General features: G+C 35.9%; 1 protein-coding gene across 1 annotated transcript in view; it reads right to left on the bottom strand.

The window, feature by feature from the left end:
- Nucleotides 1-20,044, bottom strand: part of LOC129227815 (rho GTPase-activating protein 18-like) — a 439,197-nt gene that overhangs the window by 262,771 nt on the left and 156,382 nt on the right. Inside the window, exons 5-6 of the mRNA XM_054862428.1 lie at nt 7,163-7,439; nt 598-707 (exon numbers count right to left, since the gene is read on the bottom strand). Of these exons, the coding sequence (XP_054718403.1) occupies nt 598-707; nt 7,163-7,439 (387 nt within the window). The remainder of the gene's footprint in view (nt 1-597; nt 708-7,162; nt 7,440-20,044) is intronic.

Below are 20,044 nucleotides of genomic sequence, written 5' to 3'. Positions count from 1 at the left end.
ATCGTGCTCATATTAGAAGTAAGTTAAAATAAGCTTTAAAAAAATGTAAACCTATTTTGGATGAAGTATGATTTTCCCCTTTAAATTGCAATGTCTCGAAATGGTATTTTTGAAGCTAAATGTTCCTTTTTCTCAAAAACTAAATTGTTTTAGGCTTTGAAATGTTTATCAGCTATTCCTGCATATACTGAAGTAAATTTTTTCTCATATTCGAAAAATATTTTTTTATACAGCTGATTTCGTGTTGCAAAATGGCATTTTTGAAAAAAATAGTGACTTGTACATTAGAATTTTTTAAAAAAACTAAGTGTTCTTTCTGTAAAATTTTCCTTCAGTATAGAGAGAAGGTTGTACTTAAGGTACAGAAAAAATTTCATAAATGTATGTTCAATAGATTTTCAGAAAAAGGTACATGAACCTGTGCAAATTAACATTAACGGCATAGGGTGTACTGATTCCCATTTACAGTTTTTCTCTAAACCACTTTTTTTTCACAATTTCTGAACTGTATCATGATACTTTCAGTGTGACTGAATCACTTCTTTGATTCATAAGTTTGTTTACGTGACTGAAAAAGAGTTCCGGAGAGCTACTTACCAAAGGAAAAGATTCGGAGCTATTGATACTGTTAAGATCGGAAGTACTTTTTGAGATTTCTTTATCGTGGATAACAGATTTCCTTGTTTCATATCTTAGAACTTCTACGCCTAAAAATAGAAAAAACACAAGTTCAAGTTTATCGCCATGCAAAAACATAGCAGCAACTAGCAGAGCATTTTATTGGCTTGTATTGTGGAGGAAGAGCTGATTGTATTTTATTATGGTTTTTGAAACAAGTTGAATATTTAACGCGAAAGATTTCTTTAAGATCCTAAATTAAACCAGAAACTCCTGCTTATCTCTAATTCTAACTCTTTTAATAGAAAATTCTAATTCTTCAAAGGATGCCGTGAATCGATAAAGTTTGGGAACCCCTGGACTAACCTTTTTAACACCATTGTTCCCAAACGGGAACATCAACAAAAATCGTATAAAATGAAGTTTCGCTTTTTTTTTTTTTTTTTTGAGCAATCACGATTGCTTATTGTTCTCATTTGACTGTTTTGAATTCCTATGATCTTATCCCCCCCCCCGCCTCTCTCTGCAGCACCACCGTCGGCCGGCCGCCTCACGATGCTGCTCCTCTAGCGAAAACAGTCTCCAGATTGCGTCACTTACTAGCCTATTTTTACACATACACCAACACACACAAACACACATACATACACATATACGCATACATACAGACACGCAAACACATACACACATCTACACATACACACAACTACCCACACATACATACCCCCCCCCACACAAACACACAACTACCCACACACCCCACACATAAACAAACATACCCCACACAAACACACAACTACCCACACACATGCTACACACACACCCCACACATAAACAAACATACCCCACACACACACAAACACACACGCCTACACACACACTCGTGATTGCGAAAAACATAATTTGAATTCAAGATGTCAAAAATCAAATTATTTATTTATTTTTTGATTTATTGACAAACGTAGACTAGATTTTTTAAGGACAAAACAAGTTTTCCTTTACAATTACTGTTTTCTACAAAACTTTGCAAAAATGAGCGTTTTTGTTGATTTTCACGATGATTGATGAAGAAATTTACAAAAAAATTAAAGAAAAAAGCTAACTGTTTAGACATTTTAGAGTGACAATATGGTTCATTTTGTTGATCAAACATGACAGAATAATTTCCAGCAGAAATGTATTTTTAATGAAATCGATCCTACTTCTTCGTTCCAGTTCGGGAATATTGGCATAATCCCTATACCAAGTCGGGGTTCTGCTGAGGCGGACATTCCCAATTTCGGGTTTCATTCCGTCTCCTTCAAGCTTTTTGCGAAGCAGACTCATTTAAATACGACCATAATTCAATGATAAGCCTTGTAACATTGAAGCGAACTTTTATAATTATATATACAAGACATTATGAATGTAACTGGTAGGCAATACGAAAAAATAATTGAATTGATTAATATTGTTTTAAACAGATTTTACTTTTGACTATCAGTCTCTTGTGATTAAACATTTATTATTCGCTCAGAATCAAATATTTTCAATGTTACCAGTAATTTTATAACAAAAAATGTTATTGTGAAGTAATTAATACAAGCCATGATAAAACAATTAGTTGGTACATAATTGGTTTCATAGATGGCGCATCTGCCCCCCCCCCCCGATCTGAAAAAAGTTTCCGTTTTTGAGCGCCATCAGTTAGTAATAAATTTCACTCGCATGTTACGTAAGACTTCTCAGAGACTCCCCCCCCCCCCCATTCCCCTTTTTGTCGAAGTTTCGCTTTCTATTTTGCTAGAAGTAGCGATAGTGCAAATAATTTTCACCATGCAAGAAGCGATTGAATATTTCCAAGCCTTATCTCATACACAGATGAATCAGCAGATGCTGTTGTAAAGGCTTTCAGGGAGAAGAGCTTTGAGCTTACTTCGAATGAAATCAAAATTCCATGTCACCCTAGATCAGCGTTTCTTAATTTCTTTGATCAGTGGAACCCTTTTAAATGCTCACTTTTTTTGTGAAACCCTTAGTTTTTTGTCAATAGTTTGAAGTGGCGCAGCCAAGGTTCTGTTTGAGAGGGAGCCCAGGTTGTTATCTCAAAGAGACTATCACATTAACTATTTGTCGTTAAATTGGTAATTAAATTTGAAAAAAAAAATTGAAACGAACTCAAAAAGCGGGACCAGGTGGCGAAAAAAGATTCCTTCCTACAAAATCTAAGTTCCATTTTATTTTTTACGAAATAATACCATGAAAAAAGCATGGAACAAGCACTTATTAAGTCAGTTCTTTCTTTAACACGTGAATAGGTCATCACTATCATTTTTCATTCGACCCTTAGTTTTGAACTTAGAAAAGTGGAGGGGCAAAGTCCATTCACTGTTGAACGTGAGATGACAATTGCCTCCTCGTACGAGCCGCCTATGCCTATTTGTAATACGAGGTATTTTTAAAAGGGATACATAACCTCAGAATTTATGCATGAGTTATATGATTAAAATATTTTCTTAGTTAAGAAAAGAAATACTGATGTGTTTTACTTACACTAGTGTTAATAATTCATTAAAATTTACAAAAAAAAAAAAAAAGATTTCAAAACTTAAAAACTATACAGTCTCTCATTTTACAACAATTTTTAAACATGTTTATAAATCAGAAACTTTGATGTCACTGTATATTATGTTGACTTAAATTGGTCCTCACTCGTTCAATGTTAAAATTGTGCTTTCAATTGCTGCCATAGATACTGGGAGATGACCTAGGGTCAATTGTAAAATATTTGAAATTTACTTCAAAAATCGTAGTTTTAGGCAATATTTGGTGATGATGCAGGAAACGGAATTTGGGATGTCCTTCCATAAGTTTTTCGACATTGAAGTCATCTTTAAACTATCTTTGGTGATATTAGGGGGTCAGTAGCTCTTTCCGGATTTTTTTCGAAATTGAAGTGTTTAAAAGTGAGAAAGAGGTGCTTTGTGACTTATCTTGGAAAAATTTCGAAGGTGAATCTTAAAGGCATAATTTCAGGCGACGAAAAAAAGTATTCCTATAGTGGCTAACCCTGATGGTTAATAAAGCTCAGATTAGTATACGAATGTAAAAGTAAATTAATTTTTAATTTTGGGAAAGCGTTTTTATCGATTTTTTAAGTGACAAATTTGAAAGATTGAAAACATGTAAGTCTCATGGAAACCCTGAGAGAGCTTCGTGGAACCCTGGGGTTCCGCGGAACCCAATTTAAGAAACGGTGCCCGAGATTCTCGCGCCCATCAAAAACAATTTGCGCGGCAATCAGATACCCATCATTTGGTATCATCACCTCAAGGACGCTGTTATGCAGTTATTGTTTTTAGTGCAATTATGATTTTAGAGTCTTTTTTCATTCAATTTTTCTGATTTTATGTAGTTATTCTCATTTTTTTAATGATATTGTTCACAAAAATTTCGTATTGATTTTTTCTCTTTTTTTATGTATTTTAAAACTTAAAATTGAGGTGGATGTGACAATGGGGTTGTTTCCTTCAGTCAAAAGTTCTACGTTTAGACACTGAAATTGATAGAATAAGCAAAAAAATAAATAATTAATTAAATAAATAAACTAACATGGACCCAGAAAATACTTTTTCCCCACAGTTATTTTTAATTAATTTTTTAAAATTTCAAACAAGGCGTGGTCTTGGTGAGGTCACAAATGATGCACTTTGCCGCATCTTTCTAGAGCCGCCATATAGACAGGCCCACGCATCAGCTTAAGTTTAGCCATTTTGGATCGGATTTTTCATTGTTGCACTGCTTATGTTACCACAGCAAAGTTTTGGATTTCGCCAAATTTGCAGAAAATAATATTTTATTCAATAAACAATCCACGTGCCGCTAATAATCTTTCGCAGTGAACAATCACCAAACGCGATAACTCGCCAGAAAAGACAACCACTCAAACTCGCGCTCCGATTCAAAATGGCTGATCTTAAGCTGATGCACCGGCTCGTATATAGGGGCCTTACATCTTTCTAACGCGTTTCCACGTTATGATAATGAAAAAGCGAATTAAATATTGCGCTCTACGCTTGGTATCAACCATATCGTTGGCAATACACGTGGGTAAAGATGCGAATTAAATATTTTGCCCTGTGAATGGCAACACTGAATGGCATTTCATCATTTGTGATGTCATCGGCAGAAGCATAAACAATGAAAACGCGCCGATTTAAGTATTTTTTTGAAAATATTAAACTTAAACAAATTACACTCTAAGACAAAAAAAAGTTGCACCAGGAAGGTGTGGACCGATGTGAATGAAATTTGGAGGGATGGTTCTTCTGCCTAAGATATGCAAATGATTAAATTTCCAGGTTAGGGTTGCGCATGCAACGCGCGCAGGGTGGCCCTAAGCACAGGCCACCAGCTATATAAGGGCGTCCAGTAGAGCAGCAATTTTAATTTTACTCAATCTGATTTGTTAGTTACGTCGTTTAACATTGGATTATGCCTCGAAATAAAGTTCGCAAGCAATTTACGCAACCAGGAGTGTTCGAAAGGGGTCGCATAATTGGCCTCCGAGAAGCTGGATGGTCATTTCGACGGATAGCACAGCACGTTGGTTACACTGATGTTACTGTTGCACGCATTTGGCGGCAGTGGACTCAACAAGGCATATATCAGCGTCAACCAGGCTCAGGGAGGCCGAGACAAACCGTACCGAGGGAGGACCGGAGGCTCGTAAGGCAAGCTCGTAACGATCCAACCAGCACAGTTGCAGACATCCAACGGGCTGTGGGACCTTCCATCAATCAGCCAATAAGTGGTCGCACCATTTGCCGACGGCTGCACGACGTGGGACTGCGCTCACGTAGACCGTTACGACGACTGCCATTAACAGCATTGCATCGTCGGAAAAGATTGGAATGGTGCCGTACAAGACGGACATGGAGCGTCGAATGGTATCGCGTAGTCTTCACTGACGAGTCCCGCTTCTGTCTTGGTGGAGACGACAATAGAATCCGCGTGTGGAGGCAACGTGGTCAGCGCCAAGATTTACGGTTTATTGTACAGCGTCATACGTCCACGAGACCTGGTGTCATGGTGTGGGGCGCAATTGCATATGATGCAAAATCACCTCTAGTGATCATTAACGGTGCTTTGACCGGCCAACGTTACGTTCAAGAGATCCTGCAGCCAGTTGCTTTGCCATTCCTGAGCACCCGTGTTCGGCCGCTATTCCAACAAGACAACGCTCGACCCCATATTGCTGCCGTCTCTAGAGCTTGTCTTCAAGGCCTAGACAGCATGGAGTGGCCGGCATATTCACCAGACCTGTCCCCAATCGAGAATGTGTGGGATGCCATGGGACGAGATATCAACACTCCACCCGTACCTCGAAATCTGCCGGAACTCCGTAACAAAGTTAAAGCAGCATGGGATAGACTACCACAGGACTTCATTAAGAACCTGTACGATTCGTTACCAAGACGATTAGCATGTTGTATTCGGAATAATGGCGGCCATACCCCATACTGAATGTTACCCATTTTGTGTATGTTGTTCAATAAATTTTGCTTATATCGTTCTCATTTTCTAATCATTTACTCTTCCATATACACTTAACATACCTTCCAAATGTCATTGTATTCTAAGACTTCCTTCATGGTGCAACTTTTTTTTTGTCTTAGAGTGTATTTAAAAAATGGTCTGATCCTATGTTTTTAATCATGCTCTTTCAGAAAAAAATACTTTCAAAATTTTGAAAACGACCCCATTAGTTTTATATTTTGTATATCAAGCATTTCTACATAAATGCAAAACTGTAGCCAACGAGCGTTAAGCATAATTCATCAAAAGCCTTAGTAAAAAAAACTTAACATAACATGCCAATGTTCCCAAACGAGTGTACCCAATATATTAGATTTTTTTTTTGAGCAATCACGATTGCTTATTGTTCTCACTTGACGGTTTTGAATTCCTATGATTTTATTTTCCTCCGCCTTCCTCTGCAGCACCACCGTCGGCCGGCCTCCCGATGCTGCTCCTCTAGCGAAAACCGTCTCCAGGTTACGTCAATATCCCACATACACAAGCACACACTTACACACACACACACACACACAAATGCAGACACAAATCTACACACACATACACACACAAATAATTCTAATTCTCATATATATAATTGCGAATGATCGAGTAACGCTGGCGTCATCAATAATGAAGCTCGCACCACGGCATGATAATTTGATAATTGATATACAGGGAAATGCTTTATTTTGACAGGGCTGAACTGATCCGGTAACTTAACTGTTTTACAGGTAATTTTAGGAATGAAGAAACGAAAAAATGGTCAACAATGAACGCTATCTATTGCAGTCTAGGGTTAATCTACTGGATTTAGAGTTACAATTTCAACTATCAAAATGTCACCAAACAAGCAGTTTCTTCGTTCAAATGTAGAAGCAAGTTTTCACCCGTCATACCTTGACGGGCGATTTTCTAGTGTTTTAATAAAAACCTCCTTCAAAACCAGAAGCTAGATCCACCACTGGAAGAAAATGTCCGAACTTACTCGTAGGGCTTTCACAGTCGATGGCCCTCATGCCAGCATGTCCTCGAAGGCTGAACCCTCCACTGTGGCCAGTCCTTAGGAATGGCAGCGGCAGGCCTCTGTTGTTTGGTTTGGAATGTGACTGATTAACAGAAGACTGTTCTTCGCTGCCATTTCGGGGTAGATCGGTTAGCTTCGAAGACCACCTGTCTCTGTTCACTGGGAGGCTGGTTGATAAACTCCGACTGCCCAATGAATAGTTCAGGGATGGAGGCTCGGAATGGATAGTGGTTAGTGACTGAAAAAAAAAATAAATACTTCTATAAAAGTTGTACTCAGTGTTCGGACATTCAAAGAATAAAAACATCACCTACATGAATCCTCAAAATTGTTGATGTTTGCAGACTACACAAAAGGCGCCCAACTAGCTGTAGCCATGGTGCAAACTGCGCCATTGGACTTTTTAGGATGGGTGAGTGCTTTTAGAGGTATTTTTCTCTTTGGGGGTGGGCTTGAGAGGGCTTCGTGGTATGTCGAAGAGTGCCATTGCTCATGGGAGGATGGGCACCCCTGACTATACAACAAATATTCCGTAGGAAATGACACTGCACTGGTATTGCTCATGAAATTTGTACTGTACATGATATTGCTTTTAACGTAAACGGGTGTAAAATTCCATCATTAGCTGCGAGTCACGTGAACCCAAGTTACGAATTTCATCCTGTTGTAGCAACGAAATGGTTTAATGAAAGCAAAAGACTGATCAAGCTAATACCCAGCATCCCATCCAAAAAGAAAAAAAAAGGAGACGATTCCTACTCAATGATATTCTATTAGGTTCGCCTGTTTGGCACTCGGAAAACTACAGAAATCAATTACTTCTTTAACACGCCATTTACAAAGTTGTAAACGAATCGTTGCCTCAGAGCAACAGTAAGACATCTAAGGCCCTCCGAATTGCAAGTAGTAAATCCTACTGGCGCTCAGGGACAACAAAATAACGAAGTTTCAAGAAGAAAACTTGTTTCCACAATACATGATTTTAGCAACCCTTGTTTCTCTTATTTTCTATCAGTTTTTAAATAGTTTGGTCCGATGACGATTACCAATAATCATGAGGTGGACTTTTTTTCCTAGACTAGAAAAATTGCTAAAGTTGATGAATTTTTTTAACAATGAAGTTATTTCTTCTTGTCGAGAGTTTTGTAGTTACTTCGAATTTTCTTACCAAACGAATGAAGAGTCAGTATCTGCGGGAAAGTAAAAGCGCGAGTAATTTCCATACCAAATCAAATTTCGAATAAAAAAATTTGATCTGTGGTTGGGACACGACGTTAAAAATTCTCTCCAAAAACTATTAGGAGAAATAGGATCCTATATGGATAGGAAAATGTAAGACCAGCTAATTTTAGAAAATTTTCTTACGGTGTAATATACAAACAATGATGACGCCTAAACAATTATTTTGAATCATAATTGTTTCTCAGAATGTCTTCAATGTCAACTTGTGTTCCACTCACCAACAGTTAAGTTCCAAAACTTGTCAGAAGTGTGGCAATAGATTCTGCTTTTATCTACTCCATGTTTCCTAAAACCCAAATTGACTCTAATTGAAAAGTATAAGAAGAACTTAAACTTCTGGGAGGGTGGAATTTCTCAATTGTTACTTAGAATGCCTTCAATGTCAACTTGTCTTCCACTCACCAGCAGTTTAGTTCCAAAACTTGTCACAAGTGTGGCAATATATTCTGTTTTTATCTATTCCACGTTTCCTTATAATGAAACTGACTCTAGTTAAAAAGTATAAACAGAACTTAAACTTTTGTGAGGGTGAAATTTCACAATTTGCAAAATGAAACTCCAAATTTTGTCAAATGATTATAAGTTTGCCGAATAGAACTAATTTCATCGAACGATGACAAATGTTAAAGCAACCGAAATTTCACCGAAATCTCTGCTATTTCAAATTATTTTCAGGACCGTTTTGAAAATTAGAGTTTATTTTAGGCGTACATGCACAATTCTGAGCCCCTGGTTCAACAGAAAATTTGTTTAAATAAAATAAACGACGCCTTACTGCAACACCAAACTCTTATTGTTTTTTTTTACTGTAAAACCAAACTCTTATTATTATTATTATTATTTACTGCAAAACTAAATTCTTCATTTATATTTTCTTCGAACAACACTAGCACTGCCAGATAATACGTTTTTCATATACATTTTCATATAACGTACGCGTTCACTAGTTACATTGTCATAATTAAATCTTTAAAATGTAATTATCTTTTCAAAGGTTTTAAAACTATTGTTGCCACTTTAAATTTATCAAACTTAAGAATAATTTTGCCGAATAGGGCTGCAAATTTTGCTGAATGATGATAATATTTAACCCCCAACACACAAAAGAAGGGGGTTATAAGTTCGACGTATCTGTGTATCTGTCTGTATCACTCTAGCGCCTAAACGGATGGACCGATTTTGAAAGAAAAAAAAAGTTCGAAAGGAGAGTTGATCGAGAGTGTTCTTAGCTAGGTTGCGTCTTCGGATGACATTAATTGACGATGATATTAATTAAAAACCTCTAAAAGATTTTTTGCTATTTTTGCAGTGAAAACACATTATTTTTTTTTTTAATTTAGTGTCAAAATAAAGAGTATTTTTTCCTGCGTTTGATAGAATGAGTTTGGAACTTCTATGTTATTTAGGATTCGAATTATAACGGTTTTCAAAGCAGATTTTAAATAAGGCTAAGCCTTTTTTTCAGCTATAAGTAACCGAATTCATTCTTGGCCGACAAGGAAATTAAAAGCAACGATTTAAAATTTTTATCTCTTGCCAGTTTCTATTTGTTAACAAATAATACTTGTAATTGGGTTTTAATATTATAAGGCTTTTAAAAGGATTTTCAATTTTCCTTCTCGATTCTACATTTGCGACCCAGTCAGGCGTTTTTTAAATTTTTGATTTTAGTTACTTGTTTCGAATATAACTCCAAATTTTGTGGAATCTTCAGAGAAGATTTGCCGAAGAAGAAAATTTGTTGAAGGTCACAGTGACCTCCTGGGACCTTTGGCTAATATACCTTTTAATTTACCACATGTTTAATTTTACCCCAACTGACCCTAGTTCAAAAGTATAAACTGAAACATCACAATTCAATCAATGTTCCTCGAAACGGATGTTGCCAAATATGAATAACTAAACAATCGCCCAAAAATTATTTTAAAAAAATCTTCAGAGAATGTCGAGAACAAGGATAATGCAGCTCATTATTCAAAGGATGAGCATAATTGGGTAGACATTAATTCAAGATAAAGATTAAAAGAACTTTTAAGAGACTTTTCCTGCATGCTCATTTTAAGTCTTCAAAGAGGTTTTATTCTTCCGCAGATGACGTAGAAGTTTATTTACGGTGAAAACTTTTATGAGATTATGGAATGATTTACGAAACACGAACTTCCGCATTATTTGGAAGCTACTGTGGCGAAAACCTAGTGAAGTCACCGTCATTTCGATGGAAGTTGAAGTTGATATCAAGTGTTTTTTGGTTTTTACAAAACTAAGCTATCTGATGTTCAAATAAAATTTAATTTCAAAATCATAAAATAGAAAAAATTTTGGAAAAAAGTAAAAGTAACTTTAAATTTTTGCAATATTCGGGGAAAGATAGCATTTCAAATAATAAGGTGACAGTCGCATTTCAAAAAGAGACAGAGGCGCCCTAATGGGAGGAAAAAGGAGGTCTCACATAGTGATCTCCACTGTGATCATTTAAAAATTTCCTTGTTCAGCAATTTTGTCTGACAATTCGGCAAAATTTGGAATTCTATTGCGGCAAAATTATCATCATTCGAAAAAATTTGGAATTCTATTGCGGCAAAATTATCATCATTCGGCAAAATTTGGCACTCCATTTGGCAAAAGTATCATCATTCGGCGAAATTTGGCACTCCATTTGGAAAAATTATCATCATTCGGCGACATTTGGCACTCCATTTGGCAAAATTATCATCATTGGGCGAAATTGGGCCCTCTATTTCGCAAAACTATTATCATTCGGCGAAATTTGGCGCTCTATTTTTCAAACCTATCATCATTCGGCAAAACTTCGGCAAATTGATAATTTCCGCTACCCAAAAATTTAAGTTAGGGATGCTCCTAAAAACAGAACATTCATCGAGAAACATTAAAACTCTAACACGCTAAAACGATTATAAGTATTTTGAGTACTTTATTAAATAATAAAATTCAATAAAAAATATAAACAAATGTTTGCTGACATAAATATCAACTTCTTCATGAGGTTTAATTAATTGGTTTGCAGTCTATTTTAACCTTGGCGATTCATCTAAATTCTGCACCCTCCTAAATGCAGAGAAAAAATAGAAATGGAAAAAAATAATTTTTATTCTGCTCACTATTCAGCATTGCGAGCAAATGGGACAGACGTGCCGATGTCAAAGTCACATGTGCTTTGTGATATTCCGATTTTATTCTTTAAATTGACTTTTTTTGTAGGATAGAGAAGAAATATACACTCATTCGATAAGAACCCTTCTGCACACCGTGTTATGTTTACTAACGAAGAATTTGCTGCTTTTGAGATTACCGAGTTTTTATTCTGAGTAGGGTATACAGGGACACGTTTACGATTGGGGTATGTTTAAGCAGTGCCCTTTTTTCACAACGAATTGTAACTGGAGAGTTAACAGTCATAACAGATCGATGCTACTCCGTAGAAAATATTCTCACAAGTTTTTGAGCATTAGTCGAGCTTCGGTCCAGCATGCAGAAAGAAGAATCTGTTTTTTACCAAGTTGAGTAAATTTTGTGTTGAACGTTTTGAAGCTTATTGTAAATAAATAGTACTGTGTTAAGAAAAAACAAATATACAAAAATAAGTAGAATTTTATCCTTTTTTGAGAATTGTATTTGTATGAACTGAAATGTTATTAAATCTTTTTGCACGTTAAAAAATAAATCCAAACTTGGCGATAGGGCAAGTTTACGCGTTGAACGTCGGAGCACATTTATACGATCGTTCTTACTGTGTCTTATTTAAACATGCAATTGACACTTTTTTCACTAAAAACTGTCTTAGAGAATTTTAGTATTTTAAAGCTATTTAGCGTTGAAAATTACCATTTAATTTTTTATTAAGTTACACATTTGTATCTTATAGCTTAGAATCATATAGTGCTGTTGTCTCCATGCCCCTTCAGCTTCAACTCTATACACTATTCAGTCTGTAAAAAATTTGCTTTATTTTAGTGATGGTAAGACATTATGTTCAAAACACTAACAGAACTACTTTAGGTGTCAAAATGAATATGCGTAAACGTGCCCCGCGTCCGGGGCGCGAATTTAGAAACACGACCGCATAAGCAGGTCGCACAGGTGGCGCTACGACCGCAATTCATTTGGCGCGATTCGACTCCTCGCGTAAATGCGCCAAGGAAGCAATATCGCTTTTGAGGTACTTGCGCGTGCGCAATGATGTGATGTCTGTTTATTTACCTTTGTTGCTGGTATTTCGTTGATTATGTGATATGAATGGGTGTGTGGTCAAAATCGGTTGATTTGCTACAAACTTTGATGTTTTTTAACCTACGAATAAAACTTTATTGACATTGTATTTCCGAAATATTCTTTTGTGAGTTTATTCTTTGCATCTGAAAGTTCTGTGTTGGACTGTCGTTGAGATTAAAATTAAGAATGTTTCAATTTGTTCAACTAAAAATTACAAAACATTAGGAATTAATATTTTCAAACCACGTTTGAATGGATGTGGTGTCAAAATGAGTTATTTTGCAACAAACATTTGCTTTTTTTTTAAACCTGCGGACATATCTTTATTGACATTGTAATATTCTTTTGAGAATTTCTTCTTTGCATCTGAAAGCTCTGGGTTGGATTGCCGTTGCGATGAAAATCAAGAATGTTTCAGTTTTTAAAATGGAAATTGCTTAACATTAGAAATTAATTCTTCAAAACCACGTTTTAAACTGCATGTATGCAATAAATAATTACTTGCAGATATTTCATTAATTTAATTACTGATTCTTGCTTGGTTTATCAAAAGTTTTGATTTTACTCGTATAAAGTGTCAAAGTGTCAACTGAAAGTAGAATTTTCAGTAATTAAAGTGCAATTGAGGTGTCAAAAAAAAAAAAAAAAATCTTAATCAAGTTTGTAGACATATTTCATTAGTATTTAAAGGTATTCAACTGGTTATGTATATCGTATACATTTCGGCAACAGCCTCAAATGATTTGAATTAAAACCCTTAGTTGTATTTTTAACTGCTTTCTTTTTTTACTGTTTTTTTGTGTGCGTATTTTTTAAGTAAAGTCATATCTCGATAACTCGAAGTCTCAAAAGACCGGTAGAAAGTTTCGAGTTATTGGTAGCTTAAGTTATAAGAGGTTCCTACAGTATTCTCAAGAGTTTGGGGCCCAGTGAAAAGTTCGAGGTGAAGGTAGATTCAGGGGTGCCCATCCCCTAAGAGCAAGGGCGCACTCCCCCTAAATATCAGAAAGACCCCCTCCCCAAAAAAAGTGAAAACTACCCCTCAAAACAGCCCTCACCCCCTAAAAATTTTAATGTCGCACTCTGTGCCATGATCACCCCCCCCCCCCTGCCCTAGGTAGGCACCCCTGGTATATTCGAGTTATAACTCTGCAAGTTATAGAGACTCGACTGTGAGTAACTTCGATCGGACAATGACCAAACATAGTGACAGTAAATAAATGAAAATCCTCACCAAGGTTAGAAATGGGCTGTAAGAATATCTTATACAGTCTCGATAACTCGAAACTTATTACTAGAATATTCTTTTATCTCGAAGTTTTGAATGAAGCGTGAAATGAAAAAAGGGGGCGCTTGAAACGAGCACACTGCACAATAAAAAGCATGTTGCAAGGACAAATGTTTCAAGGGAGGGGTGATTGATTTCATTGCGTATCCTTTATTATACATCTTGGTAATCTCCCTTCTGTTAGCATCAAAGATAGCCTAAAAGGACCTTTTTTGAACTTCAATATTGGGGGTACATCCCCACTGGTAAATTTTTAATATTACCTAGGGCAGGGGGGGGGGGGTGATCATGGCACAGAGTGCGACATTAAAATTTTTAGGGGGTGAGGGCTGTTTTGAGGGGTAGTTTTCACTTTTTTGGGGAGGGGGTCTTTCCGATATTTAGGAGGAGTGCGCCCTTGCTCTTAGGGGATGGGCACCCCTGAATCTACCTTCACCTCGAACTTTTCACTGGGCCCCAAACTCTTGAGAATACTGTAGGAACCTCTTATAACTTGAGCTACCAATAACTCGAAACTTTCTACCGGTCTTTTGAGACTTCGAGTTATCGAGATATGACTTTACTTAAAAAATACGCACACAAAAAAACAGTAAAAAAAGAAAGCAGTTAAAAATACAACTAAGGGTTTTAATTCAATCATTTGAGGCTGTTGCTGAAATGTATACGATATACATAACCAGTTGAATACCTTTAAATACTAATGAAATATGTCTACAAACTTGGTTAAGATTTTTTTTTTTTTTTGACACCTCAATTGTACTTTAATTGCTGAAAATTCTACTTTCAGTTGACACTTTGACACTTTAAACGAATAAAATCAAAACTTTTGATAAACCAAGCAAGAATCAGTAATTAAATTAATGAAATATCTGCAAGTAATTATTTATTGCATACATGCAGTTTAAAACGTGGTTTTGAAGAATTAATTTCTAATGTTAAGCAATTTCCATTTTAAAAACTGAAACATTCTTGATTTTCATCGCAACGGCAATCCAACCCAGAACTTTCAGATGCAAAGAAGAAATTCTCAAAAGAATATTACAATGTCAATAAAGATATGTCCGCAGGTTTAAAAAAAGCAAATGTTTGTTGCAAAATAACTCATTTTGACACCACATCCATTCAAACGTGGTTTGAAAGTATTAATTCCTAATGTTTTGTAATTTTTAGTTGAACAAATTGAAACATTCTTAATTTTCATCTCAACGACAGTCCAACACAGAACTTTCAGATGCAAAGAATAAACTCACAAAAGAATATTTCGGAAATACAATGTCAATAAAGTTTTATTCGTAGGTTAAAGAACATCAAAGTTTGTAGCAAAACAACCGATTTTGACCACACACCCATTCATATCACATAATCAACGAAATACCAGCAACAAAGGTAAATAAACAGACCTCACATCATTGCGCACGCGCAAGTACCTCAAAAGCGATATTGCTTCCTTGGCGCATTTACGCGAGGAGTCGAATCGCGCCAAATGAATTGCGATCGTAGCGCCACCTGTGCGATCTGCGTATGCGGTCGTGTTTCTAAATTCGCGTCCGGGGCAAGTTTGGACTCAGCCGACTTGGACTCAGAAATATTTTTCTTAACGGTTAAAAACACAAACTGAACAACAACTGAATATAAAAATTTTGACTCCATTAACTGCTTTATAAAACCGCAATGTCTGAATTTTCCTAAGCTGAAACATAAAAATTAGAAAGTTCATTGGGAAAAATCCGCATAAACGTGCCCCGGTCTAATCTATTCTTTTTCGCAAGCACTTCAAAATGATTTTTTTTTTTTTTTTTTTAGTTGCAGCAGTTTCAGATTGACACTCCAAATTTTTTTTTTTTTTTTTTTTTGGTGACTAAAATTTATTGTACTACCATGCAGGAGTTTCACATTTAATCAAAATAAACAGCGATACTTTGGAGGTCGCAATAGTTCCTTTCTTGCTATTGTAGTTTTGAATTATTATTTAAGGGAATATAATTTCTTTGTTATAACTTTGAACTTGATCTGGATAAACCGGAGATCCGGATTAAAAAAAATGTCTACTGTACTGCTGAATCAACCATTCATGTTTCTTTCACGTATCAGGGGTTTGGTATCAAAACGAACTCAATCATTTTTAAAAGTGTCTTTATTTCATAATTTGATACTTCTTGAACTATGAAGCTATTTTGAAGCGATTCGGAGCGCAGCCAGCTCAAATCAGGTCGGAAATTGCTGCCAAAAAACCAGGTTTTCTATGAAAAACAGTTCAATCCGTGTTTGGTTTTTGTCCCAACTGCAAAATTTCAAAAACTGAAATGAGTTGCCTTTGATTCGAGACGCCTCATGTATTACTGTGAAAGTCTGAAGTCTGGTAAATGTCGACATCAGCCATTGAACATCATCATTTACATAATAAAGACACAGGGGTGCCCACCCCCCGTCCCCAAATACCACGCAGCGCACCTCAAGATCAAGAGTCCGCCAAAAAGAGAAAAACACCCCCATATAAATTTCAATGGCACAGCTTGCACCTTGATCCCCCAAGAACGGATACAATGAAGGGGCGATTAGGGCGATCGCCCCCTTCTTGAGTCGAGATGTAGGAACTCTCGTTTGGTTTATTTTCGATACTGAAGTTCCAAAAACGTAATTTTACACGATCTTCAATAATGTTACGAACAATGAGTGCTCTCCCTCGGAATATTTTCAGAATTGTAGTCTTGAAAACGTAATTGTTAACACTCAAGGATCGGGGATCTTTGTACAGAAAGTTTTTTGAAGTTTCCAAAGCTCAACTTTAGACGATCTTAGATGGGTAAACTTTCATTTGTAATTTTTATTTTAAATTGAAGTCCGAAAACAGTAGTTATAGGACATCTTTGATGATATTATTAAGGTAAAGGATGGGGTTCAGTATACACTCCTCCGGATTTTTTTAGAAATAGAAATTCCAAAAAATAAATAAATAAATAAATAATAATAATTTGAGAGGATCTTTTATGATGTCGGGGGGGGAGGGGGGTGGAAGTTTGGGAATTTATGAAAGGGTAAATATCCGAAGTCAATCGCCCCCTCCTTGAAAACTTTCTTGATCCGTCCTTGTCATCCCCATTCAGCCACAGTCGGTCATCCCTAGGAGAAATCGACGAAAGACCAAATACTTCAGGTTTGCCGTCCACCATTAAAAGTCGGCATTCTCCAATTTCGATTTTCCACGCAGACATGACTAAAAAGAGGTTTATTTGTGTGCTTGTTTATGTTCCTTACACAAATCCAGAGTCTACGTCGAGAGTTTTGACAAATTTGGTACAGAGGTCCTTTGATGCTCTGAAATTCACGTAGGGTTTTTCCCCCTGGAGGTGAACCCCCCCCCTGTCACGGAGGTTTTTTGCCAGAAAATCTGCGAAACTGATCGTTTAAGCCTATTAATAACAATGACTAAATTTTGGGAATTTTAAAAAAGTCGAAGGAGGTCTAAATTTAAATTTTGAGTCATTAAATTTATTTTTTTTTACAAGTTGACGAGAAATTTTTAGCTACATATATATATATATATATATATTTTTTTTTCATTTATGTAACTTTTATGTTGAACATGCGTCACTTGACACAACTTTTATTTTCGAGGTAAACCGTGCAACGCCGGGAAATGCAGTTAATATACTATATAGAAATTCATACATTGTAAATAATAAGGAATCTACCAATAAGTCAACCAGAACGCGAAAAAAAAACTTTTCGTTTAAACTGGAAAAAGAATCAGGTTTGTCACAGAAGAAATGGAGATACTTATATGATCAGCAGCAAGAAAAAAAAATATTATCCACTGCATTAGGAATATTCAATAAGGCTTCACTGAAGCGACATTAGCAACATAAGCTGGTATGAAGCCATTCAATTCCGCCCAGCCGTCGTACGCGAAGTATCAATCTCAAATGGTCGATTCCTTTTTGCTGACCAATTCACCAAATTTATACCATTTGATGGAAAAACACAAAACCGTATTTTATGAAATTTTACAAGTTGAAATCGTGTCGAATATTTGACATTGTATTGAATAAGAAAACTGAGTTTAAGAGGATGATCAATTTTGGAGCGTTTTAATTTGAAATCGTTGTTGCATGTATGGAAAGCAGTAGAAAAAATATTGCTAAATTTGCAACGAAAGTTGCTAATGCGTGTACTATGGATATATTAAAATACGTTTACTTTCTGAATTCTTTCGTATTTTATTCTTGCACTTTTGAAAGGGAAATTAAGTTTAGAAGTAAGAATTTAAAAATAGAGCAATTCTCAGAGGTAATCCTCGCATTTGATTTCAATTTAGATAAAATGCAATTGCGAATACAGAGGAGGAGGGAGTCATGAGGGTCATGACCTCTCTCTGTGTTTATTCTAAAAATTCAAAACAAACCGCCTCTTTATGACCACAATATTACTTATGACCCCTCTTCCGATAAGGACCTCTTTGAAACTGGAAGTTGTATCCCTGGGGTGGACTAGGTCCTCCAAAAGAGCGTCAACCTTAAGTCCCAAAGGGCGCACAAAAAAGTTGAAGGTGCACAGGTTTGCGGGTGGAATTTTTTTTTTTATATAAATAGTTTAAAAAAAAAACTGAAGCCCTCACGTTCGAGGGTGCAAAATACATAAAGTGGAAAAAAGGTTCGAGAGGGGAGGGAACAAAAACAGAAGGCGCACAGGTTCTCAAAAAAAAAGTGCAGAGTTTGAGGACGCAAAAATTAAGGCAATATGCCCAGGCTTGAGACCGCAAAAGGAAAAGAAAAACGAAGGTTCACAGCTTCAAGGGCGCAGAAAAAACCCCTGGTGGCACACAGATTTGGTGGCGCAAATGCTCACAGGTTCGAAGATGTAAGAAAAACAAAGGTACACAGGTTCGAGGGCGCAAAAGAAAAAAAAAAAAATAAAATAAAATAAAATAAATAAATAAATAAATTTATATAAATCTGTATATATAAAAATGAATGTTTGTCTGTATGTCATCCATGAACTCAAAAAATACCCGGCAGATTTGACTGAAACTTTCACCGTTTGTTATTTTTGGAACTGGGAATGTTTATAGACCAGTTCGAAAAAAATCCGATCGATAGTTCCTTTTTTATTCCAATTTAAGTCACAATCCATTGGATAAATGCGAATAAAATTATCGGCTGCAGAAAGTAATTCGCGTGAAAGATCTCATTGATAAGAAGTTAGCTGTTGCCATTTTTCTTGAGTTTGAACAAATAAATTCGTTCTTTATTGTTTTATGGCTTTTCATGCAACGGGGGGGATTTAAAACTTTTTCTATTTGATATTTTTAGCGATTGATTGATCTTGCAAACTGCGTGAGTACAAAATTTGAGTATAGTCACGACTTCACTTGATACCTGGACCGATTATTATGAAAATTGCTATATATATGTAATTTTCCACGGAGAAGGTGCATAATATGCTCATTGAAGCCACTCGCCACCAGGTGGCACTGCAGAGTAGCAACTTCTGCCCCGTTCAACCGATTGTCATGAAAATCAGTATAATGATGTATTTTTTTTGTTGGCGTAGCAACGCGCGTCGGGTACAGCTAGTAAATAAATAAAAAATAAATAAATAAAAAGATCAGAGGTTTGAGGGTGAAAAAAAACCGAATGCTCAGAGGTTCGAGGATGTAAGAAAAACGAAGGCACATAGGTTTGAGGTCACACAAAAAATTTTTTATATACATATATATAACAAATAACAAATAAATACCTTTGTGCTGAAAATTAAAAAGTCAGTAATCCAACGTTATGAAGCACAAAAATTGCAAATGATTGATGACACGTGTTTCGGTGTTACAAGGAAAACTTTTTTCAATGCAAAGAAGTGTGAGCTTCTGGATGAAAAGTCACCCGAGAAAAGCAACACGGTGGAACAGGAGATAGTATAAATATCAAAAAATAGAAATTAAACAAAACAAAAAAGATAAAATGACACCTGAAGGCAAAATTTATTATATAATTCCATCAGAAAAAAACCGTTACGTAATAAATTTTAAATGAAAACCCATAAACAATGTAAAAAGTCCAAAAATGAAACCACTCTGAATAAATTAGCAA

This window comes from Uloborus diversus, chromosome 8 (genome assembly GCF_026930045.1).
Source record: "Uloborus diversus isolate 005 chromosome 8, Udiv.v.3.1, whole genome shotgun sequence".
NCBI lineage: Eukaryota > Metazoa > Arthropoda > Arachnida > Araneae > Uloboridae > Uloborus > Uloborus diversus.
The sequence above is the reverse complement of the archived record's forward strand: the minus strand, read 5'-3'. Positions and strand labels throughout refer to the sequence as shown.